General features: G+C 37.1%; 1 protein-coding gene across 1 annotated transcript in view; it reads left to right on the top strand.

The window, feature by feature from the left end:
* Positions 1 to 6960: 6960 nt before the first annotated feature.
* Positions 6961 to 27150, top strand: part of DBX2 (developing brain homeobox 2) — a 36666-nt gene continuing 16476 nt past the window's right edge. The window contains exons 1-2 of the mRNA XM_054444247.1: positions 6961 to 7519; positions 21875 to 21970. Of these exons, the coding sequence (XP_054300222.1) occupies positions 7117 to 7519; positions 21875 to 21970 (499 nt within the window). The 5' untranslated portion in view covers positions 6961 to 7116. The remainder of the gene's footprint in view (positions 7520 to 21874; positions 21971 to 27150) is intronic.

Raw genomic sequence — 27150 nt, 5'->3', positions numbered from 1 at the left:
CTATATAAGGAGATTAATGTTGTTTCCATGTTGCTAATACAATATCCCTTCTGCAGCCCATGGATCAAGGAGTCATTTCAACTTTTAAGTCTTATTCTTTAAAAAAATTTGTAAGGCTATAGCTGCCATAAAAGTGATTTCTCTGATGGATCAGGGCAAAGCAAATTGAAAACATTCTGGAAAGGATTCACCATTCTAGATTCCATTAATAACATTCATGATTCATGGGAAGAGGTCAAAATAATATTAAGAGAAGTTTAGCAGAAGTTAATTCCAACCTTCATGCATTACTTTAAGGGGTTCAACACATTAGTGGAGAAAGTAACTGCAGATGTGCTACAAGTAGCAAGAGAACTAGAATTTTAAAATGGAGCCCGAAGATGTGACTGAATTGTCCCAATCTCATGATCAAACTTGAACAGATGGGGAGTTGCTTCTCAGTGATACGCAAAGAAAGTACGTTCTTGAGATGGAATCTACTGTTGGTGAAGATACTGTCAGCATTGTTGAAATGGCCACAAAGGATTTAGAACATTGCACAAACTCATTTGGTAAAGTAGTGGCAAGGTTTAACAGGATTGACTCCAATTTTGAAATAAGTTCTACAATGGGTAAAATACTATGCTATCAACTAGCATTTCATGCTACAGACAAATCTTTCCTGAAAGAAAGAGTCCATTGGTGTGGCAAATTTCATTGCTGTCTTATGTTAAGAAATTGCCACAGCTACCTCAATCCTTAGCAATTACCACCCTGGTCAGTCAACAACCATCAATATCAAGGCACGACCTTCCACCAGCAAAAATATTATAACTCGCTGAAAGATCAAATGAACATTAGCACTTTTTAGCAATAAAGTATTTTAAAATTAAGGTATGTACTTTTTTAAAGACATAATGATATTGCACATTTAGACTACAGCAGAGTGTAAACATAACTTTTAAATGCTCTGGAAAACATAAAAAATTGTGTGACTTGCTTTTTTTTTGATATTCACTTTATGGTGGTGGTCTAGAACTGAATTCACAATATCTATGAGGTATGCCTGTACTGTGCCTGGCTGCATGGTGACTATGATATGGTGATGACAATAATCATGTAGTCACTCTTTTCCCTGCTCAATCTCAAATTTTACTACTTCACATCCTATCCCCAACCACTATTCACCTTTAATATTCAGTTCAGGGCCCAGCACAGCAGCTCATGCCTGTAATCCCAGCACTTGGGGAGACCCAGGTGGGAGGATTACTTGACCGAGGCCAGGAGTTCCAGAAGTTCGAGAATTGTGTCTGCACTCCAGCCTGGATGACAAAGTCAGATTCGGTCTTAAAAAAAAAAAAAAACCTGAACAAAAACAACAACAAGAAAACTCAGTTCAGTGAGACTGCCTTTACTTTTGTTTATTTTTTTTATATCCATAGGTTATTGGGGAACTGGTGGTGTTTGGTTACCTGAGTAAGTTCTTTAGTGGTGATTTATGAGAATTTGGTGCACCCATCACCCGAACAGTATACATGGCACCCAATTTGTAGTCTTTTATCCCTCACTCCCTACTCAGACTTTCCCCTGAGTCCCCAAAGTCCACTGTGTCATTCGTATGCCTTTGCATCCTCATAGCTTAGCTCCCATATATGAATGAGAACATACGATGTTTGGTTTTCCATTCCTGAGTTACTTCACTTAGAATAGTCTCCAATCTCATCCAGGTTGCTGCAAATGCCATTAATTCATTCCTTTTTATGGCTGAGTAGCATTCCATCTCATATATATATATATACACACACATATATATATGTTGGAATATATATCTGGAACGTGTGTGTGTGTGTGTGTGTGTGTGTGTGTGTGTATACATATGTATATGTATTTACCACAGTTTCTTTATCCACTCATTGATTGATGGGTATTTAGGTTGGTTCCACGTTTTTGCAATTGCAAATTGTGCTGCTATAAACATGGATGTCCATATAATCACTGGTTTTCCTCTGGGTAGATACCCAGTAGTGAGATTGCTGGATCAAATGGTAGTTCTACTTTTAGTTCTTTAAGGAATGTCCACACTGTTTTCCATAGTGGCTGTACTAGTTTATGTTCCCACCAGCAGTGTAGAAGTGTTCCCTGTTCACCACATCCATGCTAACATCTATTTTTTTTTTATTTTTTGATTATGGCCATTTTTGCAGGAGTAAGGTGGTATCGCATTGTGGTTTTGATTTGCATTTCCCTGATCATTAGTGATGTTGAGCACTTTTTCATATGTTTGTTGGCCATTTGTATATCTTCTTTTGAGAATTTTCTATTTACGTCCTTAGCCCACTTTTTGATGAGATTGTTTGTTTTTTTCTTGCTAATGTGTTTGACCTCGTTGTATATTTTGGATATTAGTCCTCTGCCAGATGTACAGTTTGTAAAGATTTTCTCCCACTCTGTGGGTTGTCTGTTTACTCTGCTGACTGTGCCTTTGCTGTGCAAAAGCTCTTTAGTCCCAGCTATTTATCTGTTTTTGTTGCATTTGCTTTTGGCTTCTTGGTCATAAAATCCTTGCCTAAGCCAATATCTAGAAGGGTTTTTCCAATGTTATCTTTTAGAATTTTTATAGTTTCAGGTCTTAGATTTAAGCCCTTGATCCATTTGAGGTTATTTTTATATAAGGTGAGAGTTGAGGATCCAGTTTCATTCTCCTAGAGGTGGCTAGCCAATTATCCCAGCACCATTTGTTGAATAGGGTGTCCTATCCCCACTTTATGTTTTTGTTTGCTTTGTCAAAGATCAATTGGCTGTAAGTATTGGGGTTTATTTTTGGGTTCTGTATTCTGTTCCACTGGTCTACGTGCCTATTTTTATACCAGTACCATGCTGTTTTGGTGACTGTGGCCTTATATAGTTCGAAGTCAGGTAATGTGATGCCTCCAAATTTGTTCATTTTGCGTAGTCTTGCTTTGGCTATGTGGGCTCTTTTTTAGTTCCATATGAATTTTAGGATTGTTTTTTCTAATTTTGCGAAGAATGATGGTGGTATTTTGGTGAGAATTGTGTTTAATTTGTAGACTGCTTTTGGCAGTATAGTCATTTTCACAATATTGATTCTACCCATCCATGAGCATGAGATGTGTTTCCATTTGTTTGTGTTGTCTATGATTTTTTCTAGCAGCGTTTTGTAGTTTTCCTTGTAGAGGTCTTTCACCTAATTGGTTAGATACATTCCTAAATATTTTATTTTATTTTATTGCAGCTATTGTAGAAGGGGTTGAGTTCTTGATTTGATTCTCAGCTTGGTCGCTGTTGATGTATAGAACAGTTACTAGTTTGTGTACATTAATTTTGTATCTGGAATCTTTGCTGAATTCTTTTATCAGTTCTAGGAGCTTTCTAGAGGAGTCTTTAGGGATTTTTAGGGAAACAATCATATCATCAGCAAACAGTGACAGTTTGACTTCCTCTTTGCTGATTTGGATGCCATTTATTTCTTTCTCTTGTCTGATTACTCTGGCTAGGACTCCCAGTTCTACGTTGAAGAGAAATGGTGAGAATGGGCATCCTTATGTTGTTCCAGTTCTCAGAAGGAATGCTTTCAACTTTTCCCCATTCAGTATTATGTTGGCTGTGGGTTTGTCAGAGATGGATGGCTTTTATTACGTTGAGATATGTCCCTTGTATGCCGCTTTTGCTGAGAATTTTAATCATAAAGGAATGCTGGATTTTGCTGAATGATTTTTCTGTGTCTATTGAGGTGATCATGCAATTTTTGTTTTTAATTCTGTTTATGTGGTATATCACATTTACTGACTTGCATGTTAAGCCATCCCTGCATCCCTGGTATGAAATCCACTTGATCATGGTGGATTTTTTTTTTTTTTTTTTTTTTGGCTATCTTGTTGGATTTGGTTAGATAGTATTTTGTTAAGGATTTTTGCATTTATGTTCATCAGAGATATTGGTCTGTAGTTTTCTTTTTTGGTTATGTCCTTCCCTGGTTTTGGTATTAGGGTGATCCTGGCTTCATAGAATGATTTAGGGAGGATTCCCTCTTTATCTTGTGGAATAGTGTCAATAGGATTGGTACCAATTCTTTGGATGTCTGGTAGAATTCTGCTGTGAATCCATCTGGTCCTGGAATGTTTTTGTCAGTAAATTTTACATTGCCATTTCAATCTCACTGCTTATTATTGGTCAGTTCAGGATATCTAATTCTTCCTGATTTACACTAGGAGGGTTGTATCTTTCCAGGAATTTATCGATCTCCTCTAGGTTTTCTAGTTTGTGTTTATAAAGATATTCATAGTAGCCTTAAATGATGTTTTGTATTTCTGTAGTGTCAGTTGTAATATCTTCCATTATGTTTCTAATTGAGTTTGTTTGGATTTTCTCTCTTCTTTTCTTGGTTAATCTTGCCAATGGTCTATCCATTTTATTTATCTCTCCAAAGAACCAGCTTCTTGTTTCATTTATCTTTTGTTATTTTCTTTGTTTGTTTCAATTTCATTTAGTTCTGCTATGATCTTGGTTATTTCCTTTCTTCTGCTGGGTTTGGGTTTTGTTCTTGTTTCTCTAGTTCCTTGAGGTGTGACCTTAGATTGTCTGTTTGTGTTCTCTCATACTTCTTGATGTAGGTGTTTAGGGCTATGAACTTTCCTTTTAGCATGCCTTTGTTTTATCCCAGAGGTTTTGATAGGCACCTCATACTGGAGCTCCTAATTTTATAAAACAATTACTAATAGACCTAAGAAATGAGATAGATAGCAACACAATAGTAGTGGAGGGACTTCATACTCCACTGATAGCACTGGACAGGTCATCAAGACAGAAAGTCAGCAAAAAAACAATGGACTTAAACTATATCCTGGAACAAATGGACTTAACAGATATTTACAGAATATTCTACCCAACAACCACAGAATATACGTTCTATTTATCAGCGCATAGAACTTTCTCCAAGATAGCCTCAATAAATTTAAGAAAATTGAAATTATATCAAGCACTCTTTCAGATCACAGTGGAATAAAACTGAAAATCAACTCCAAAGGGAACCTTCAAAACCATGCAAATACATGGAAATTAAATAACCTGCTCCTGAATGATCATTGGGTCAAAAATGAAATCAAGATGGAAATTAAAAAATTCTTCGAACTGAATGACAATACAGACTGTCTTTAGAAAGTTTTCTCTCACGTTTTTCCTTCCAAATTAGAAGCCCTTCCTCAGATGTTACTTGTTTTTCTCCTCCCAGTAGGCTGTGAATTCCCACGAGGCAAGGACCAGATCTTTCTTCTATGTATTCCCAGGACCACCACAAGTGTTCAGTAAATATGAAATGCTCAATAAAGGTCTGCTGACTAAATCAACAAGTGAACAAACATTGGTAGTATAAATCAGTCTTGCAAATAACTTTCCTCCCATTTAGCGGCAGGTCATAAAATTGTCCACCAGCTTAGAAAAAAAAACCAAACTTTATTAATCTAGTTACCTACGCTCATCTTTGATGAAGCTGGGCATTTAAATTCACCATAAGGTGAACTTAAGAAGAATATTTATCTCACTAGCCTGGCAACTCTGGCTAGCTTTTAACTAAATTGAGGCCAGAGACCAAATTATTCTTAGGATAAAGAGGAAAAATATAATGTGACTCCAAACTTCACAGACATCCTTAAAAAATCTCATTCTGAATAAATTCATCTAAATTTGGACAGGAGAGTAGCAATGGTAAGTGTTAATTGGCAGAGAGTTCACAGTTTTAACACTCCACTGTTACAGAGTTTCCTAAAGGAGCAGCCTTCCCAAAGTTATCTTGTGGTTAAAAAGCAAGATTTAATTACACACACACGCGCACACACACACACACACACACACACAACCATGCTTTTCATCTGTCCAGTTCCCACTTAGCAAACTGTTAATAAATTTTAAAATCCTTAAATTTTCAGAGAAAAAAAAGACCAGCTGTAATCCTAAGTAACGCAATGTTTTCATCCCCGTCTCCCAGCAGAGACATACACAACTACCAATGTCTAGTAGGACCTGGTGGTGATTTTTTCCCTTTAGGTTTTGGACCCAACCATCTGTCATTTGGCATTTAACCAACTCCGACTATAAGCTCCTTCTCTAGATCAAAACGTATTACATCCTCTCTTCTAGAGTGAAGGAGCTGTTGGCACCTCTCCTCACAATCCTTATTAAAAGGTGACCGGAAATGAGTCACTGGAAACTGAAATTTCTTAAAAGGTCTCTGAGAAAAACACATCTCCTTCTCCCTTATAACATAAGGGCCTCATTTAATATGCAAACAACCCACTCTTTCAGAGGTAACTTTTCAACGGTGGCACAGCTACAACAGTCTCGGTGATACCTTCCACTGACCCTGATAACAGCCCCTCCAGCCACTAGCGACTCCGTTTACTTCCCCTGGAAGCCCATCAGTTGCTGAAGTGACAACCAACACCGGAGAGCCAGGCTTCGCCCAACAGGTAGTACGCGGAGGTGCCCCAGACGCCAGCGCGTCCCCCCCGACCCCACCCCGCCCTCCGGGCGCTCCACGCCAGCGTCCACCCGACCCCACGCCTGGGGGACTGCCTGGGCTCTAGCGAGAGTGCCACGGCTCTGCACGGCAGCGGGGAGGTGGTGAGCGCGCCCGATTCACTTCGCCTCCACGCCCACCTCCTCCCACTACGAGTCCCCTCCCCTTGCCACAGCAGTGCCTTTATTGTTGGCCGTGTCTGTCACTTTGTGGGACTGGTGACATGAATGGATGTTCTGGACACACCTTCCGTCCTTCCAGAAAAAACAAAACAAAAAACCAAAAAAAAAAAAAAAAAAAAAAAACCGTCCAGATCTGCATAGAGAGGGGGGAGAGACTCCCCCCGGCGCTCCCAGAGCCTACGCCGTCGGCCGGAGAAACCCACAGCTTCCCCCTCCCACACTCACTCCTCCCATCCCTTAAAAAAACGCCCAACGCAAATAAATAATATCGTTCCAAGTCCGCCGCCGTCCCGGGTGGCCTCTCCTCCCCGCCCGGCCCCGCGCGCTCCAGCCCTGCAGGAGGCGGCGGCGAGAAGCTGCGGCTCCGGGTGCCGTGCGCGCGGGCGACAGGCGGGCGCGCAGCAGGCCAGTTGGCGCCGCACTATGCTCCCCAGCGCGGTGGCCCCCCACGCCGGTGCGTACTGGGACGTTGTGGCCTCCTCCGCGCTCCTCAACCTCCCTGCTGCACCCGGCTTTGGCAACCTGGGCAAGAGTTTCCTGATCGAGAATTTGCTGCGGGTCGGGGGCGCCCCGACGCCCAGGCTGCAGCCGCCCGCGCCCCACGGCCCGGCGACCGCCCTGGCCACCGCGGGCGCGCAACTCCGGCCCTTGCCCGCTAGCCCAGTTCCCCTAAAGCTGTGCCCCGCAGCCGAACAAGTTAGCCCCGCCGGGGCGCCCTACGGAACGCGGTGGGCTTTTCAAGTGCTCAGTCCCTCTGCGGACAGTGCGAGGCTGCCGGGCCGGGCTCCAGGGGACCGAGACTGTACCTTGCAGCCTTCAGCGCCAGGTGAGCTAGCTCTCCCCTCCCTCCCTAGCCGCGCCCGCGCCCCCGGGCTGGGTGGTCCGGGGATCTGGGAGCGCCGGCGGTGCGCCCTGCGCCCAGGGAGCGCCGGTTTGGGAACTTCAAGGAGCATCTCGAGCTTTAGTGGAGATGCCATTTCGGGAGTCGGGGGCCCAGGCGGAGGTACACCACTTTATGTGATTCTTTTTTGCCCCATCCCATTCCACCAGCTTCCTTGCTGTTCCCTTCTTTCAACAGGTGGTAGGGCTGCTTAACTTTTTGGCCTTAACTGGGAAATTCTGAGGGTTCTCCGGCCTGCCTGGATCAGTCTCAAGGGTTTTCACCAAGTTCAACGTTTCTAACCTGCCCGCTTCTGTCTCCTAGGCCGCAGGACACCAGCTCTCAGAAAAGTTTTTGACAAGGAGGGCTTTGCGCGGCCCAACTTGGGGAGATTTTGCCACTTGAACTGTTAGGATGGTCGGGATAGCTCAGGAACGCGCACAAAGATCTTTGGAAGGAGAGTTGCGCAAAGTTCTGGCTTTCTCCGCTCTTAAATTTTGGATCACTTTAGGCGCAAAGAAATGAAGGCCGACTTTTTATTCGTGCTGAGCTGAAAAACAGCTGAATTGGCAACTGGAGTAGAAAGTTCACAAATAAATAAGAATTTACCGAAAGAAGGGCAGTTTGGGTTTATTTTAATCACCGTATAAAACCTAACTAGTGGGACTGGGAAGAAGGATGCCGACAATTTAGTCAAATATCAAATATTGTGTAGGGCTCCCTGAAATTGTCAGTGATAAAAGGGAAAAGCCTCTTAGAGACTCAGAAACTGAGACCCAATTGGATTTTTTTTTTTTTTTTGGCTGCGTCCTTAAACGATCTTAACTCATTCTTTTAATCCCGATGGGTTTGTCCAGAATGACTAATAGACGCTTTTTCAGCAGTTTCCATTGTCCCAGCAAACTGCCGGATCAAATTTATTGCTAATGGCTTTATAGAATTTAACATGTTTAGAACCTGTCCTGGTCTTTCACTTTGAAATGGTTACTAACAGAATGTAACAAATATAACTATATGAACACCGGTCTCATTCACCTAGTGTAAAACCTAAATGCTAGGGAGCCTTTTTTGCACCCTGAAAGAGGAGCAACCAGTTAAGGCAAAGTTTATGGAAATTTGGGCCTCTCTGTTCTTTTTGAAGTATTAGAAAAATTAGGCATAAAGCAGGTTCACTTGGAAGAGAGTTAATTACATTTCATAAAAATAACATTTTCCAGAAAATATGTTGATTTGCATAACTTTTGGTGGCTTGGCGTTGTGTTGATAGAAGTTATTTTTCAAGGATTCCTAAGCTGTTTCTAATTGTAATTGTCTCCGCCAAGAAAGGGTATTTAATTTTAACCTTTGCAGATTTCACAGATTACATTTAAATAAAATAAATGCAAATCAAGTGCAGTTATTTCAATAACCCTCAAAAATAATTTACTATATTTATTTATTTCAAAATATTGCAACTAAAGGTTAAAAGTTTTCCTAACTACGTTCTTTTTATTTTCAAGAACATATTCATTCTTGTACACTTATTAAAGTGTCCAATTGCAAACATTGTTTTTGGAATAATTACGAGGGTTGTAAGAATTTATATTCCCTTTTGAAGTATTCTGATACAGTTTAAGCATGTATTTTTCCAAATATTTTATTCAACACTCATTGAAGATATGATGTTCTAGATTAATTTTCATTTGAACAACATTTGTTTTTTAAAAAATTATTCTTGTAAAGAAAACATTAGTTTCTGAAACTAGAAAAATATCTAAAGAAGAAAACTAAAATCTCATGAATTTGACCCCACAAATATGCTGCTTAAAAACCAGAATTTATATTGATTTATTTTTATAATTGGATAAAGAATGTAGTTTTATGAACATTGCCCCGGTTTTATTTAAATTACAGATTCTTGCCTTGCCAAATGTGGGAATTATTTTATGCAGTGTACAATTATGAAATTATAATGGAGTGCCAACAATTTTTTCTATCAGGTGGAAATTAGGTGAGGATGAAGTAGTGATTTGGTGTTCTGGGGAGAGCATAAGAGTTGGAGAAGCTTTGTTTTCGGGAAGTTAATACCATATTTTTCTGAAATGTTATCGAACATTTAGTTCTGATCCTTTAGACACTAACTTGGGAGTGGACCACAAAATCTGATTTTAGTAATTTCTGCATGTTGACTACCCACTTTTTCCCCCAGCCTTAATTTGTTGAGTGCACCACATCTAAATTTGAATAAGAAAGCCCCAGAGTTATTTTTAAGTTCATTGGTGAAATATAGCACCGTTTAACTGCGGGATTTATGCTTCTGCATGCATTTTGGTTTCATTATTTTTCATTATTTTTTGTTACCTACTATTAAATATACCATATATTTCATTCATTCAGCACATGCTTACTGAGTGTCTCCCATGTATCAGGCTCTGTTCTAGGCCATTGGCATAATCAGTTAACAAAACAGATGACTGTCTCGGCCCTTGTAGAGCTTACATTCCATGCTCTGTACTGCTTTATAGGTTAGCAGCCATTTTCAAAATAGCTCCTTTAATCCTCCTAATAAGCTAATGAGGTGGCTATGGGGATTCCAGTTGTTTTTCTTAATGATTATTTCATTTGCTCATTTTGTTTTTGTCCCAAGTATCACTTTAATCATCTATAAAATTGTGAAAGAGAAAAAACTGCCCCAAATCTTCAGACTCCTACCTTAGGTTAGTCTTTCATTGACTAGAAGAAAATAATGAGGGCCAATTGGATCACCAATTACATAGTATCACAATAATAAATCAGATTGTGATTTTGTATCTCAGCCCATAATGGAAGAAATTAGCTCTCCCTTTCCTCTTGTTATGAAATATATTTGAAAGGTGGTGACAGTTAAACACAGTAACACAGATTTACAGGTCATGGATGAAAGTAGAGTTGTCAGTGCTTAATCCCTGAAAATTGTTAAGTTTGAGTATTTACAGCAAGAAAAGCCACACTCCATAGCTATATGTTGTCAAGTTGTTTATATAGAATAGTTTTAAAACTTTAAAAATCAAAGGGCTCAGGGCTAGGGAGGGGCACATTTAGGGCAATATTGGGTAGTAAATACGTTCTCCTCCAGGGCTTATATCTGAAAAAAGAAAAAATGTCATGGATCTATTATAGTTTATTAGTGGAAACCAGGAGGTTTTTTGAGTAAACTCTGATTTTCAGACATTCTTCCTCAGAAGTTTCCCGATACCATTATTTGTGACAATATTTGGAAAATATTATGCCCGATTAAAATATTCATGTCTTCATATGTAAAAGAGGGCCTCGAAATGTAAAATGCTGAAAGATTTAAATTCTCTTGGCTACAGAATGACATCAGTTTTCCAATTGGTGGTTATGCCATCAATTCTCTTCAAAATAAGTGGAACAAATAGTCATGCTTATTAATAACATTTGTTATTTTAAGCATTTTAGAAAATGTTTGACATAAAAATAATTTCCTGAATATAATTTCCTTTATTGTTTATTAAATCTGTTCTTGTGCTGCATATGAAAGGATTGGAAAGCAAATGTTCATTCTGGATAGGTGAATTGAACTGCTTTTTTAAAAAGTAGTTTTGCCAAGTAAGTCATTCTGTGTAGTAAAGAAATAAAAGAGCATTTGTATTTTTTTTTTTCTGGCATCCAATTAGGATTGTTTCTGACCATCAATACTTAATGTGCACTTTAGTTTTCTTGTCTGTCTCTCAATCCCAAGTACTGTTTACCCATTAATTTTTGACTGTCTGAAACTATTCACACTTATGTCTGGTGCTGCAAACGGTAGTTTTTTCCTCCACTGAGATACACTGAAAGTGTGAAATAAAATGGCCTCTTTTACATTTTAGGCACCTAGGCAAGGGAGAAAAGGGTTTTGTACTCAAGGTGGGGATTCCAGTCTAAGTAAAGACTTTGTGATCTTATTTTTTAAGCCAGAATTTGAGCTTTCTGTTGCTGACACTATGGTTTAGATTCGTTTTGACAAATTAAAATCATAGAATTTTGAGTGTTGATGATACTGATTCAGAACCGGGATGACAACAGGGGATTCCGAATGGGATAGTGATGGGACTTATGCTAGTGGTTCTTTGCTGAGGCCATCACGTCAGTCATCCTTTGGGGGAATTTTTTGAGAATACCAGAACCATATTCTTCCTATATCTGTATATTTTTCTGTAATCTGCTCAACATATCTTTTTATTTAAAACTAACATATTAATAACTTTTACTTAGTTCATGAGTAATCGGCTCATGGTGCCTAAGTTAATAAACACCTTCAGGTTCAAGGAGAAGTTCTTGCAGTGGATAAAATAAAAGAGACTATTAGAACCAATATCTCTCTCTCTCCTTTGCCCCAACACATGCTTCTCTTCTTTGCTCTAACAACAAGCAAATTTCAATCTGGCAATATGTACTAAAACTCTTGAGGTTTAATAATAAAACAGGAGTACATGGAGCAGGCAAATAAGAAGGTTTTAGAACTTTCCACTTACTTAGCTCCATTCCTTTAGGGATTTGAGAGTTATTTTAAGGGGTACGATGGTTTGAATGCCCGTAAATTTATGTATGGACTTACGTAGAATTAAACATAGAATTTAGAGTGTTCAGGGTTATGCTACATAAAGTCAAAAGGATGCCATATGTTTTGGGCAATTTAAAGGGATTGCTGTGATCGCACCACTGCACTCCAGCCTGGGCAACAGAGCGAGACTCTGTCTAAAACAAAACAAAACAAAACAAACAAACAAATAAAAAAAAAAACAAAAGGATTGCCAAGGGTGATTTTATTTATATTTGTTTGCCATGAATGTGGTTCAGATATTGGAACCTAAGCTGTGCTTAGACTCCATGATAGTCCTCTTTGGGTGTGCCACCTCCTTCCTGTTCTTAGTGACCACCAGATGTCTTTTTGCTGTAAGAAGATATTTTGCAGTTAGATTTGCTGCTGAACAGTGAGAGAAATGGTAGCAACTTAAAAGTGAAGGACACAACGTCCATGCATAATTTCTGTTTAATCATTGTGTTCATAAAATCGTTTCAGATTCTTTGCTATGAAAGTTTATACAAAAATGAAATGTTATTTAAAACATTTAAACAAATGTGTTCTTATGTTAGGGTGGGCATTAAATACAAAGATCTTTTGAGGGTCTTGCTTTGCAACCTTTAATACAATGTTTGTCTACTTAATTTTCGGTTAGAAGAAACTCTAAGTAAAGTTTTTCTTAATTACATTTGTTTTTCTTTATATATACAATGAAAGTACACAACTTTTAAATCAGTTTAAATAACTGAGTTTTCGTTCAAATACACCTGGAGTCTGTCAGGAATAAAAAGGCAAGTTGTAAACGAAACAATATGATTTTTATCTAGGAATGCTTGTTAGAATCCTCATTTTAGACTTCATTAGATCATGTTTCTATTTTATACTCTTTAAGTAAGAAATTGGATTTTTGCCTTAACATATAACATACTTACCAGGCCCTTGTATATTTTATTCCAAAATGTTTTATTTTACTTTCAGTAATGTTTCCACTTTTAATGAAATCTCTCTCTTTCATTCTTTTTAGCCTCCAGTCAATACTTAACTTGGCAATGCTGAGTGATTCATCACTCTATATAAAGTTACCATAGCTGATGTCATTTTTAACAGGATTATTCATTTTGTCAACCAGCTATTAGTTTGAGAATATTTCAGGGGCACACTTTTGTGAGGTATGTGAACAGTAAACTTAAGGTACTAAAATTCTCTCTGAAGCCAAAGATCAAAAAGCCTATAGGAGTTTTTAGACTTTTAGAACCAAACCATTCAGGAAAAGGAAAGGAAAACAAAAAAACCTTGGGTCTTTTTGTAAAAATTGCTGACTATTTTAATGCCTTCTTGTTTATAAATGTTCCACAGATGACTAGGTTTTTCACTTTTCTTTGACATGTTCAGGGACCATGCCATAACAACCTTAATTTTTTGTTATCTCTAAGCGACCATCAGAAATAGAATATACAATATATAGATTTCCACAACGCCTCTTGAAAAGGCTCAAAATTTCTTGTTCTTTAAAACTTTAAGTCTCTATTATTTTTAAAATTAAAATATGTGAAGGAGTTAATAAGTCATTCTTTGAGAAAATTTACATACATTAAAAAAGGAATAAAAACCATGACTGCTGGCAAGTTTTTAATAGATAACCTAGGGCTGGATTGAGTTTAGGTGTATTGAACAAGTTTTGTGGTTATATTGGGTCTGAAACAAAAAAGACCATCTGATTGTTTAAAGCTGGAACAGAATAACACCTATTTGTTTACATATTTTCTATAGCTGCTTTTCTATTGAATAGTCATAATGGAGACTGTGTAGCTCACAAATCATAAAGCATTTACTATCTTGCTTTTTATAATATAAGTATGCCAGCGCTTGCTCCAATGTGTAAATGGCAAATTGGTTAAATTTAAAACTACCTATAGCTCTCTGAGCATTCCTGTATTTAAAAGTCTAGATTCAAGGTCTTCAGATTACTGATTCTGTAACCATAAGGAATTCATATAACCTCACAGAGCCTCTCTTGCCTCATTTTAAAATGTGAACAGTGGTAGAGTCAGCATTTGACTTTAAAGCACATACATCAAAAGCCCACTGGTAAGATACAGGAAAAGATGTGCAGGACCTCTTCCCACCATTTCACCATAAGCAAAATATTGGTAAAAGGGGCGTTGTTGTATAAGAAACCATCCCAAAACTCAGTGGCTTGAAGAACAATTTATTATTTTCTCTTACAGTTTTGTGGGCTGACTGGGCTCAGTTGGGTGGTTCCCACTTAGAATCTTGAGTGATGTTAGATGTCAACTGGGACTAAAGTCATGGGAAGGTTTGACTGGGCTGGATGTCCAAGATGGCTACTCACATGGCTGGAACTGATGCCATCTGTTGACTGGTTGCTCAATTGGAGCTGTTTATTGCAGCATTCACACTTGGGCTCTCCAAGTTTCTTGGCCTTTTTATAGCAGAGTGGCTGGATTCTGAAAGGGAGAACACCAAGAGCACACATTCCAAAAACCCATGTGGCTTTGGAACTTTGGACATTCTGGGACTTCCAATACTAGGTCATATGAAGCCTTGCAGTTTCTTATGACTTAGTCTTGGAAGTGACATTCTGGAACTTCATAAGACTTAGTTGCAGAAGTTTCAGAATGTCATATCTGCCATATCTCTTGGTTAAGCAAGTCACCAAGGCCATTCCAAATTCAAGGGAAGAAGAAATAGACCCCGCCTTTCAATGGGAGGAGTACCAAATAATTTGTGATCATTTAAAATCTGTCCCAGGACGAAATCAAGATAACCAATATCAGATACACTTCCTGCTAGGTCTGTCTTCTGCTGGAGTAGACCAATGCAGGAATTAATCACACAGAGTGGTATAGCCGGGAGCTCAGGGAACCTTCACAAAGGCTTATAGTATTCTCTTCTGTGACATAGACTTTATAATAAAAAGAGCAAGGAATCTCCTCAAGTTTAGATCATTTTTTCAGAGCGGTCTAATTGAGACTCCCTGAAGGGTAAGGCAGCAGAGGTGATGACACTGGGCACCCGTGATGGTCATGGTGAACTAGCATCCCACAGCTGGAGGGAAGCCAGACCCTGTCAACTTGTTGGTGTTGTGAGGATAGATAAGATGTTGCTGGAAGTGTTCACACAAATGCTTGTCATCACCTGTTGCTACAGCATGTTGTTACTGCATAGCAGCTTTTCCTTTGGCCCTTCTTTATTCCACTGCATCCCATCCACCACTGCCAGGTGAACTTTTCTCAAATGTAGTTTTCATCATGTCACCAAGCTACTCAGGAAAACCTAAATTATCCAATTTGACTACAGATTAAATGAAATTACCTAGTTTGGCCTTTAAGGCCTTCATTCCATCAACTGCATTTAACTCTTCTAGCCACATTGCTTAATGTTCACCCCTTGGTCCTTGTCCCAGTAGCCAGGCTGGTCTCCTTCACCTGCGCCATGTGTTAACACCATCCTTGCCTCTTTTCCTTTGTCCCTGCAACATTTTCTTCTTGGAATGGTTTCATTCTCTTCTTTTGCCCTTCCAAATACTTTCCAAATGAAGGCCCTGATTAAGATGTTTCTCCTGCTTAAAGCCTTCTTTGAACAAGCCTTTCTTAAAATATCCTTTTCTTTTTATTCTGTATTTCAGTAGAAGTCTGCACAATACTGCTTTTTTATGTGCTGTTTTAGTCTTGATCTCAGATTATATACTAATGGCAGGAGGAGAGGCTAACATTTATTGAATGTCTACGATGTGTCAGGTGTTGTTTTATGTTCTTTTCACGGTCTCATCCTTGCTCGATATTATAATCACCTACAAAGTGAAAAAATGCTATGCGGGTGTCCAGTCCTAGCCAGCGTGATTTAAAACAATTGGTGTGGGGGCTAGGCATCTGTATCTTTGAGAAGCAGCCCAGACAATTCTAATGTGTATTCAGGGTTGAGAACCACTGGCTATGGATGTGCACAGTATGAATTTTGTTAGATTGCATCTCCTTGGGGAGTGTGTCAGGTTTCACTGAACAAAATTGAATTTGGAGTAACTGAGAAATTTACATTTCATTTCATTAACCAGCAGACTCAAATCTGTAAGTTAAAGAATATTAAAAAAATAAATTATTCCGGGAAGGAAACTCCTTTTTCAATCTTTGTAGTCCCGGCACACAGTGCAGTGCTCAGCACTTGACAGATAGGCAGTGCATATTATTTGCCCTAAATTGAAAGGATAGAAGCAAAAAAGTAGACACTGCATTTGATTTATCTTCTCATGAGCTGTACCAAAACATTAAGACCCTTTGTTTTTCTGTCTTTAAAACACTTTTGAGGCAAAACATGTGGGCTTCTCTTGTTTTCTGATAAACAGAAAAGTAAAGGATGAATTCACCTAACTTGCTATGCGTGGTGATTGAAGGCAAGGTTTGCAATTAGATCATATAAATGAATTACTTTCAGATGGACTAAGTATTAAAATAAATCAAACTTCATTAGCTAATTGATATTTCTTTGTTCTAACTATTCAAGATAGATGTTTGCTGCTCTTTGGAGTCTTGTTTTGGGTCCACTCCACCCTAGACTGTCTGTTCAATTGTGTATTATTTACAGGTCAGAAGTTTAGATTTTTAGCTTCTCAGTGGCCGTGTACCTGGCATGTGAAGGAGGTCATTAAAACCATCCTTTTGGAATTATTTACTTCCCTGTCATTCTTTATTATTATTTTAATTATAATTTATTAATTTTAATTTATTATTTATTAATTATAATTTAGTTAATTATTTTAATTAATTATTCATTAATGATTAAAATTTTAATTAATTTATTATTATTATCATTATTATTATTATTTGTTATAATAATATTCTTAATTATTTACTTCCCTGTCATTCTTTCCTAGAGGTTTTTTTTTTCTTCCCCCCAGTGGTTTCCTTAGTAAGATACTTTGGAACCTTCTATTATTTCTCCTCGTCCTTCTTAAATGCAGTGGTTCCTGAAATTTATTTGAAGATTTTATTAGTGGTCTTTAGTATTTTTCCTTTGAAATGTCGGTTCAAGTCAGTTAGTACCATAGTTTGTTTGTATTGCCAATAAGAATGTGGTTTCACACCATTTAGATTCCTAATGTTCTTCTCCATTACTAAAGGAGAATAAAAAGAGCAAAAAACAATTTAAAAAATTATTGTTTTCTAGAAAACAGAATAATTTCTCAGTAGCTAAACTCGTAACCTTGCTTGGCTATGGGATACTTGTATCACAGAACCATCTAGTCAGCTAAGTTAAAAAATATCAGGCTAGTTCACCATTAGGTTGGCTATAAGTTCCCATCTTAAATAAACGTGCAAGATAAAAGATATCTTGAATCTGTATCTTCAAATAAGTCATACGGAAAGTTCATGAAGTTTTCTCTGAATACATAATTTTAGTCATTTGGATTCAGACAAGCCCCAGTTTAGTTCCAAAATTTTTAAGTCATTTTGTTTGTAACTCATAACAATTTCACACAGAAATTGGAAGCTTGATTGGTAGGTGTATCAGTCAGGGTTCTCTAGAGGAACAGAACTAATAGGATATATAGGCATATATATAAAGGGGAGTTTATTAAGTATTAACACAAGATTACAAGGTCTCACAATAGGACGTATGCAAGCTGAGGAGCAAGGAGAGCCAGTTCGAGTCCCATAACTGAAGAACTTGGAGTCCAATGTTTGAGGGAAGGAAGCACGGGAGAAAGATGTAGTCTGGTAGGCTAGGCCAGTCTAGTCTTTTCACGTTTTTCTGCCTGCTTTATAATTCTAGCTGTGCTGGCAGCTGATTAGATAGTGCCCACCCAGATTAAGGGTGGGTCTGCCTTTCCCAGCCCACTGACTCAAATGTTAATCTCCCTTGCAACACCCTTGCAGACACACCCAGGACCAATACTTTGCATCCTTCAATCTAATCAAGTTGACACTCAGTATTAACCGTCATAGTAGGATATGAAATTTGGAGTGTCTCAAGATGTTGTGTTAATACAACCTGACGTCATGCTGTAGAACCTGAACTGTTTATATTTTTTTCCAGAGGAAAGGCCATTTTTTTTTCTCTCTCATGGAAATCTTCGGAGATGTGTCAGTTTTCCAGGGTCTAGCTCTTACTGAATAACTGGCAGAGTCACAGTGCATGAAATCTCTATCCCTCATGGCTAGTAATTAATTATTATATTAAATCTTCATTGTTTTTCTCATCCTTTTTTCTTTTAATTTGCTGTGAGCAGTCATAATCACATTTCAGATGCGTTGAATGTTAATGAATCAATGAGATAGCATGTGTTAAATTTGTAGCTAGTCCAGTACCTGATATATAGTAAGCACTCCTTAAATATTATCATTATAAATATTGTTCAGTGAGCCTACAATTAATCATTTCTAACATGATAAATGGTTAAGCAACTGCATCTAGATGGCACTGATCAGGTTTGAAATGCATTTTATCTAGGATCAAATTACCTTTTCTACCTTTTTCGGAGCACCTTCCAAGTAGTTCTTAAGGGTTTACAGCACATCTATCAACTTGTCACTTTGTTTTCATCAAAGCTGAATTTCCTGTTTTGGTCATTACTTAAAAAAAGTATATGGTTCACTAAAGTTAAAAGTGTGATCATATATATATATATATATATATATATATATATATATATATATGCCTTCAATGCAGTGCATTGTTTTAAATGGTGATTTCTTAAGGCCATTCAATGCTCCTGCAATCACATGCTCACTGGATTAGCATTTGACTTAGGTCAAAATAGGAACATGTAAAAAACAAAAAAAGCACTTAATTGGAATTCTACAGTACTTTTCACATAAACCAGCTTAAACAAGATGTATTTATGTATAGCAATCAGGAATTGACTTAAACTCGTGTGTAAATATGTGTGTCAAAAAGGTGACTTAAAATGGTGAAAAATTGTACACAACAGAACTTCAAGCCTGGTCACATCACAAAATGTGAAGAAGTCCAGTTCTTTAGTCAAAACTGGAATTGTTACTGTAGATTATGATGACTTTTTTTGCAATTACAGATTTTGATACTGTCATTTTGATTACAGCTTTTTTATATTAAGATAGGGTAATGTAGATATAATAGACTATTCAATTAAAATGGTTTTTCTGGTTAAATTCAGCATTAAGATCAGATATCTGTAAACCACATTTATCACTAAGAATTTAATTGATCATTTGTTTTAAGTACACCATCAATTTTTAAAATATTTTATTTTCCCACTTTTAGGGCCCTAGGGTTGGAATGAGAAACATTTTGGTTAGAATAGAAAAATTTGTAATATATATATATGTGTATATATAAGGATGCAATATGTATGCAATATATACACACACATATTGCATACATATTGCATCCTTATATTAATGATATCAGTAGTATGATCACATTTTCTATGCCCTAATTAAGCAAAAAACAAAACCAAAACCTTTTTTTTTGTTTTCTGCTTCCAGTTAACATGGTAAATATTTAATTTTATGTGAGTAAATGCAACATTGCTGAGTCTCTTTTTCTTTTACCTCAAAAGACAACAACAACAACAAAAGTCCAAAACAAAACAGCACAAGAGCCATCATTTTATTATTTATAGAATGTTTATCTTGGAGGAGATATAAGTTAGCTAACAGAAATGCTTGAAAATAAACACAATTAGGCAACTTTTATATTTCTTCTTTCTGAAGTGCTTCATATATCCATAGCAATAATGAAAATGTAAATCTGCATAAATAATGCCATACTCTTGTAACATAATTTAACATGTAAAATACAAATGAAATGATTTATAATTTCTATGACAGTTTTATAGTCAATATAAGAACAACTTATGATAACAATGAAACTTCAAAAAAATTTATAAAACTTTTTGAACATCAAAATTGGTTTCCTTTTTATGCCTTTGCTTAGTGGGCATATTTTCAAAACAGCATTAAAACAAACACTTGATTCTTTAAAAACCTAAGTATTAAAAAAAAAACCTAAAAGCATTAATGTTAAGACTTCCCATTGTGTGCTAGGAAGAAAACTGCATTTATGATTAATTTGCAATTTTAAAGCACCCAGGACCCTGAAATGCTATAAAAATTCCTATTGGAATCTATACTTATTTTGATACATCCTTCAAAGAAATTGTGAAAATAAACATAAACAACTCATCAGTTCGTTAAAATACAAGTCTGAAATTACTGTGTTCTTCAAAAAGGTATGTAGTCATATGGAAACAATATTCAGTGAATGGGATTAAGAAAAGGAAAGAAGTTGTCCCTTGAATATGAAAGAATAATAATAAAAATATTTATTTCAACTCATGTTTTAGATTTCAAGGTCATCAGTTATGAGAGACCCATGTTTTAGGATGCATCGGTCAGGAAGCAGGGGAAGGATTAATTCTTGATCCTCATTCTTTCCCTAAGACCAGGGAAGTTTTCTGTTTGTTAGTTTGGAAGACCATTTGTTCAATTGCTAAAAAATTTTTTGACTGTTTAGAATGTGCTAGGCACTCTGTTGAATGTGTCATGGTATGGGCAAGTGCCCACTTTAGGCAGTCTCCACCTACAGTTACATTGTATTAAACCCATTCTATGAAAGGACATGGTGTGTCTGAGGCACTTAACCAAAACGTAGCATGAAGTAAGTGCTCAATAATGGAGAGTTATTATTCATGTTTTATCCTTTATAGCTGTTCTCATCTACTGAGGAACAGAGTTTAACTTAAAATGTTAAATTCAAAGGGGATGATTCATCATTTCTATGATGGTTTTATAGTCAAAATAATAGAACAACTTATACTAATGAGACTTCAAAAAAATTTTATAGAAGTTTTTGGCCACCAAAATGGGTCTCTTTTTCATACTTTTGCACAGGAGTAATAATAAATAGTTCATGCATTTCTCCTGAAAATTTTATGAATAGATTATTTTAATAAAACTATGCAGAGCAGAATTACATGGCAACTCACTATACTAGAAACACATATATCTTCAGGGTGACTAGATTACTCTTGAGATAAAATGGGATTATTCTCAAATACTTTAAGTCATGTAAATGTGATCAGAAACACCACTTTTTGTTATGGAATTGCTCAGTAAATTTACTGTTACCAACTTTGGAATCCAACTAACTATATGTTTCAAAGAACCATCTGAAAATAAGCAAAGAGATATAAACTTTAAAAATTAAATGTAAGCACATAACATTTAAATCATTTCTTGGTAAGTAGGATATCTAGAGCTGTGCTATTTAATATAATCCCTAGTCGTATGAGTCTATTTAAATATAAGTGAATTTAAAGTAAATATTCAGTTATTCATTATACTAGCTACATTTTAAGTGTACAGTAGCTGTATGTGGGTAGCAGATACCATTTTGAACAATACAGACATAGACAGTTCCAATCATCACAGATAGTCTTCTTGGACAGCATTGCTCTAGGGTATTTTAAATAAAGGAATATTTGATGTTTACTATTTATAATGATGACTGCACAGAAAATGATCTAAGAAGCTTGGTGTTTCATAGTCTCTTTGCGTCTTTTCACTACCCCTCTCAAATCTTGATGAGATTATTTGGCATGCTCTTTGACACAGAAAGGCTACTTTATAATAACTTTAATTTCAATACAAATTAAAACTAAGCAAAGTATTTACTCAATGACTTTTAGGAAACTGGAGTTTTGAATATTGTCTTAAAGAAATGGCTGATCAATGAGATCAATGCTTTCTCCGCAGCACCTTCCAAACCTTTTCTTCTGAGCGCCCCGCCATTCTACTCGGCATGCTGCGGTGGGTCCTGTCGGCGCCCTGCATCCTCCGCTGCTTTTCCAAGTAAGTTTTTGTCCTTCATCAGCAATGCCTCAGTTATTCTATAAACCAAAGCTGCAGGATTTAATGTGCTCTGGAAAACTAATTGGTAATGCAATGGCAAGGAGCTAATTCCTCACTAAAAGTCACAGTGATCCTATTCAAGAGGTTTCCAGAGATTTATCAAACCTCAGCACACTGAGCAATTGTCAGCAGTTCTAATGGCATTGAAACCCAGTGCCGACACATCACCAAAAGCAACTTGTTTTCCATTTGATATAAAAGATCTCGGAGGGACCAGTTTGGCTTTTCTGAAATGTGTAGCAACACTCCTTTAAAGAAGAGGAAAAGGGAAAGGAAGGAAGGCGAAAAATTGTGCTGTGTAGAATTTCCATTCCACTTAAAATGTAACACAGAAAGTCACTAAGTGTCTATGGAGAATAATTTAAAATTGTCAAGATCGTGAGAGAAGATAAATCTCTCCTTTTTGGCATCTTGAAGGTAACCAACCAGAACTGTTGGAAATATTTTCAAGAGAACTCTTCTCCCAACATTATAAAAGCAACATTTTAGTAGAGTCTGGGGGTGGAGTGAGAATGACAGACTTTCAAAATCTCGCAGCGTGCACACACACACTCTCACACTCAAAGGAAAAACGCAGGCATAAAAGTAAAATTCCCCTTGGTCTTGAGATTTCTGGATCAGATGAGAATATCTAGGCAGGGAATTTGAGTTTATGATAAAGAGGTCCAGTGGAGGGGTGCATTTCTTTCAGCTGCCCAAGAGAAAACACTTATTCAGCTTAACAGCTCTGTCAGGTGAAAAGTGAAATAAGAGTTGAGTCAGGCTCCTGTGCCGAACCCCATCACGGTTGAATTCAGATCCCTGCTGCCTCTGTGCATGTGTTTTGGGAATGGTTCAGGAAAGCAATTGCTCGACAGAATAATTCCTGACAAGTGAGGCAGCAAATGCTGGCCGTTTAATGAGCTGCAGGCTCTAAGCATCTCTTTAGGGGGCTGATACTTTCCCACAGAGCACTTTACATGGCTGGGACCCGGCCACAATGGGTGACAGACCCGTGACCAATCGTCACTTTCACTCGACTCATCCACACGCGACCTCACCACGATTTTTCACTCTGCAGATGAACTTTAGGAACCATTTCACATGGAAAAGACTTGGGCAAGGGTCAGTTGCCCTTTTGTATGGTCATAAAGCAAGGCTCTGTGTGTCAGTCTTTTCTCCTGTCTCACATTCCAAGTGAATTTCTGGACACCATTTAAAGCACTTGACTGAAAAATAAAGCAGTGAATGAAACTGACTTTTATAGACTCATTCTAGCTCATCTTCCCATATAACCCTGTCTACCTGAAAAGGGATTTAGTGGATGAGCTGAGTGTGTACAGGGACTTGCTGAATACATAGGGCCCATTATCAACTGTGGGGATTGTTTATTAACCAGGACTGATACACTACTATTTTGGAAGTGACCTATTAATTGTCCATTTAACTAGAATGTATTGAATTCAAACAGAAAAATAGAAACCGTGACTAAACCTTTTACTCGCTCCTTCAAGGTGGTCTCCTATGAGGGCAATTGAAAACTCTTGTGCAAATTAAGGAGACATTTATCACCATATATTAGAGTATCAGGAAAAGGCTTCTGGAGTAGAGACCTAAAACCCAAATATCTGATACCGTATCATGATGGCATCGCTGTGGAATTAAGTCTTCAGTGTTAGATTTCGGGAGCGGACATCAAAAGAGGTCCCACATTTAGCTTCAGTTATTTCATTATGATATGATACTGGGTTTTTACTTCAGAAAATCTCTGGCAGTTCAGGTAAGTGGAAATGGACAAAAAATTCCATGTAATAGGTGGACAGACATTCATATGCGTTTGTGTGTGTGTGTGTGTGTACTTATTTTATAGGGACGTTTGAAGAGTCTCAAGCCATCAAAGTTTGGGCCAGTTTACTAGATAGAAAAGAAAGGTTGGGCCAGTTCAGTAAATAGAGCATGTAAAAGTAATGCTAAAGACATTTTCTAGATGACTTTATCTTCTCTGCTGCTTGAAAAATTACTTTAAGCAGGTCTTATTTTTCTCCATCTGCTTCCCAGTCCTTTCTACTTTGTGCCTTTTGCATAACTCTTGTAAATTATAGTGTTTATCCCTGGAGGTTTATGAAGTCCTGTGTTTATCTTTTTCTTAAAAATAAATATAGAAGCTGAAAATCAGTACAGCTCTAATCAAGGATAGAAAATGATGCACTTGGTTTGGCTTCATTTCTAAAGTTGGCATTTTAAAACGGTTTAGAGATCCCACAACTGATTTTAATAAATGATAGTTTCTCATATTATTAGTTATAACTCTAAAATGAATTTCATATTTTCTTATTTATAATATTCATTTGTATTAGCATCAAATAATAACATGGTAGAATTAAGCTGTCAATAAAGAATTTTACATAATACCAAGGTACAGTTAATAAGGTTTACATCTGTACAATAATCTTCTTTAATTTAAGGCATTTACTAGATTTTCCTTTTTCTCCTTTTTTTAATAATAAGAATGATTTTTATGCCCAGGTCTTTGTGTTATTTAACATTGCACAAGCAAAAGAAAATGTACTCGCCACATAAACTTGCATTAAGTTTCAGCTCAGACAGCCAAAATTAGGTTTATATTAAAAAGTTTAATAACTGATTAAATCAATGGCCCTCATCATTGTTTCACAATATTGCTTCACTCTTTCCAAAAGAGTAGGATCAGATCAGCACATTTTTAACTATTCGAGTGAAGCAGAATTTTGACTCTTAACATGATTCATTTATTTAATATTGATTTAGTTTTTCTTGTTAACTTCTTAGATTTACGACTGACTTCCCATTGCAATGTGGTAACAATCATTCATTCAATGGCCTTCTCACATATAGTAAATAGTTTAATAGGCTATTTAAGCACAACACTTACAGTGGGGAAAAATTAAAAGGCAGTGGTAACAGTTCTCCCCTCGCCCAAAGCAGTGTATGGAAAATCTTTGATATTACAACCACAAGATTCTTTTCAAAATAACATATTTCTCAAATAACATGAAATGGAAAGTTGTGGAAATTATGTAAATAATGACTTTTTAAAAATTACTTAAAGTGTAGGAATCTTAATGATGTAGACTAGCTGATTGAATTAATCAGATAATTATTTTGTTTCATCTTTGAGCACCCAACTTGAATTTGACCTTTGAATTTTATGCCTTAAAAGACAAAGCTTAAATTTGGAGCAGTGTTATAAAGATTTGAGCCAAGTATTCTTCTGAGACAAACTGCTCTGCCTTTTGGGAGATGAACTTATATTCTACATTTTAAGATAATTATGCTATCTTCTTCTTCTTGTTAAAACTTAAAAAAACGTAATACACTCTCCAAGTTTGAATTTTTAAGATTGTGTTGAAGGCAGAAAGGAAGGGACATTATTTTTCTAATTGTGAATGTAGGTTGGTTCTATGAGTTTCATGGTCAAAGATAGGGAATGCTCTGATTAGTATTCTTGCCACCTGTCCTTTCTGCGTTCTCTTTTACTGCTCTCAGCTGGAGTGGCCAGTGGACTGAGGACACTGACCAGCATCTGTGGAAATCTACAAAATGCTGCATACAGTTTTTAAATAAGGATTAATCTTAGCACTGTAAGATCTTCAGAGGGATGCAGAATTGTTTTCTAATATAAAAAGAAGGCTAATTATATTGTCTAAAACATAATCAAGTTTGTGCAATAAGTTGAATAGGTGTTGACTTCTCAAAAGTACAGGGCGGGTGTTCCATAGATAAATGGCATTCAGTCAACCAAGAACAATGTTTAAAGGAGTCAGAGACTCAAAGACGATAGATTCCAAGTTGATGGCTCTATTCAGCAGTTCTAGAGAGGCGGTGAAAGTATTGGAGTAATATTCCTGGAATGGAGTTCCTTTTCTCCCCAAATGTTCTTAAGCAGTAAAGGGTGGGTGATGGGTGGGGGAGGGTAACTGCTTAACAATATGGGGTGGTTTTCTCTGATCTTGTCTATAGCCCTAGTCTGAGCATAACATGAAATCAAACAGGGCTGCTTATGAAGTCCTGATTTTTGGTTTCCAAAAACAAGTGAAGAATAGGGGAAGGGGAGAATGACTGAATAGAACAAAGCGGAAAGCGTTGTACTGTCAGCTCAGTATGTGTCTACAAAATGATACGTGGTTGGATTGTGCTTTTGGAAATAGACCATCCAGAACAAGAGTCCAGTAGTACTCTGAAATGGTCAGACTGCCTGCACCTGTTCAGTTCTGGAGGCCCACTTTAAAAGGTACATTGAACAAACTCTCATATAAAAACCAGGTTAAGAGGTATACGGCAACTTAAAATAGTGAAGACTCTCTATGACTAGTCAGGAATTTTGGGAAAAAAATTGAGTATTTTTGTCCTGGAGAATAGAAACACTAGGGAGAACATGAGAGTTTTCTTTAACTCAGGTCTACTGTATGCAAATAGATATAAAGTGTAGAATTGGGACCAATGAGTGGAGCTTAGGGAAAGTTAATTTTTTGCTTGTTATAAGGGAATGATTTCTAGCAAATCAAGCTGTTTGATAAGTATTATCATGTGGCACTCCCAAATACAAGATTATATAGAAACAGAAGGATAGACTTTTAATTTAAATCACACAGGTTTGGCAAATGCTGTGTCTTTTCTCTCCAAACTTCAGATCTGGAAAAATTACATCTCTCTCTCTCTCTCACTCACACACACACACACATACACACACACTTGAAAATAAGAAGGGTAAGGAAGCCCTTCATGAAAGAGAAGCCCCTGAAAGATAGGAGGTAGGAAGTCGCAACTGTGAGGAATATTGCAGCAGGAAAAGGTGAGCCCACAGGCAAGGACCATCCCCCATTTGAGGAAAACTGACTCCAGGAGGGAGAGACACAGACTCAAGGTTTGAAATGAGCTACTTTTGAGGAAATAGTTAATAGAGGCTGATGGTGTTGTAGCTAGCCTGTTGGAGAGGCCTGGATTAAACAGATGACCTCTTATCCCTTTTAGTTCTGAGAAGCTATTGAATCTATATAAAAAGATGAAAGAATTCTGTTTCTGAAAGTGTTATTGGTAGCCCCTAGCTTGAGTTATCCTGAAATAATGGTATTTTTTACTAAAAGCCTTGAGAGGTTTAGATT

The sequence above is a fragment of the Pongo pygmaeus genome, chromosome 10 (assembly GCF_028885625.2).
Source record: "Pongo pygmaeus isolate AG05252 chromosome 10, NHGRI_mPonPyg2-v2.0_pri, whole genome shotgun sequence".
In the NCBI taxonomy this organism is placed as follows: Eukaryota; Metazoa; Chordata; class Mammalia; order Primates; family Hominidae; genus Pongo; species Pongo pygmaeus.
The sequence above is the reverse complement of the archived record's forward strand: the minus strand, read 5'-3'. Positions and strand labels throughout refer to the sequence as shown.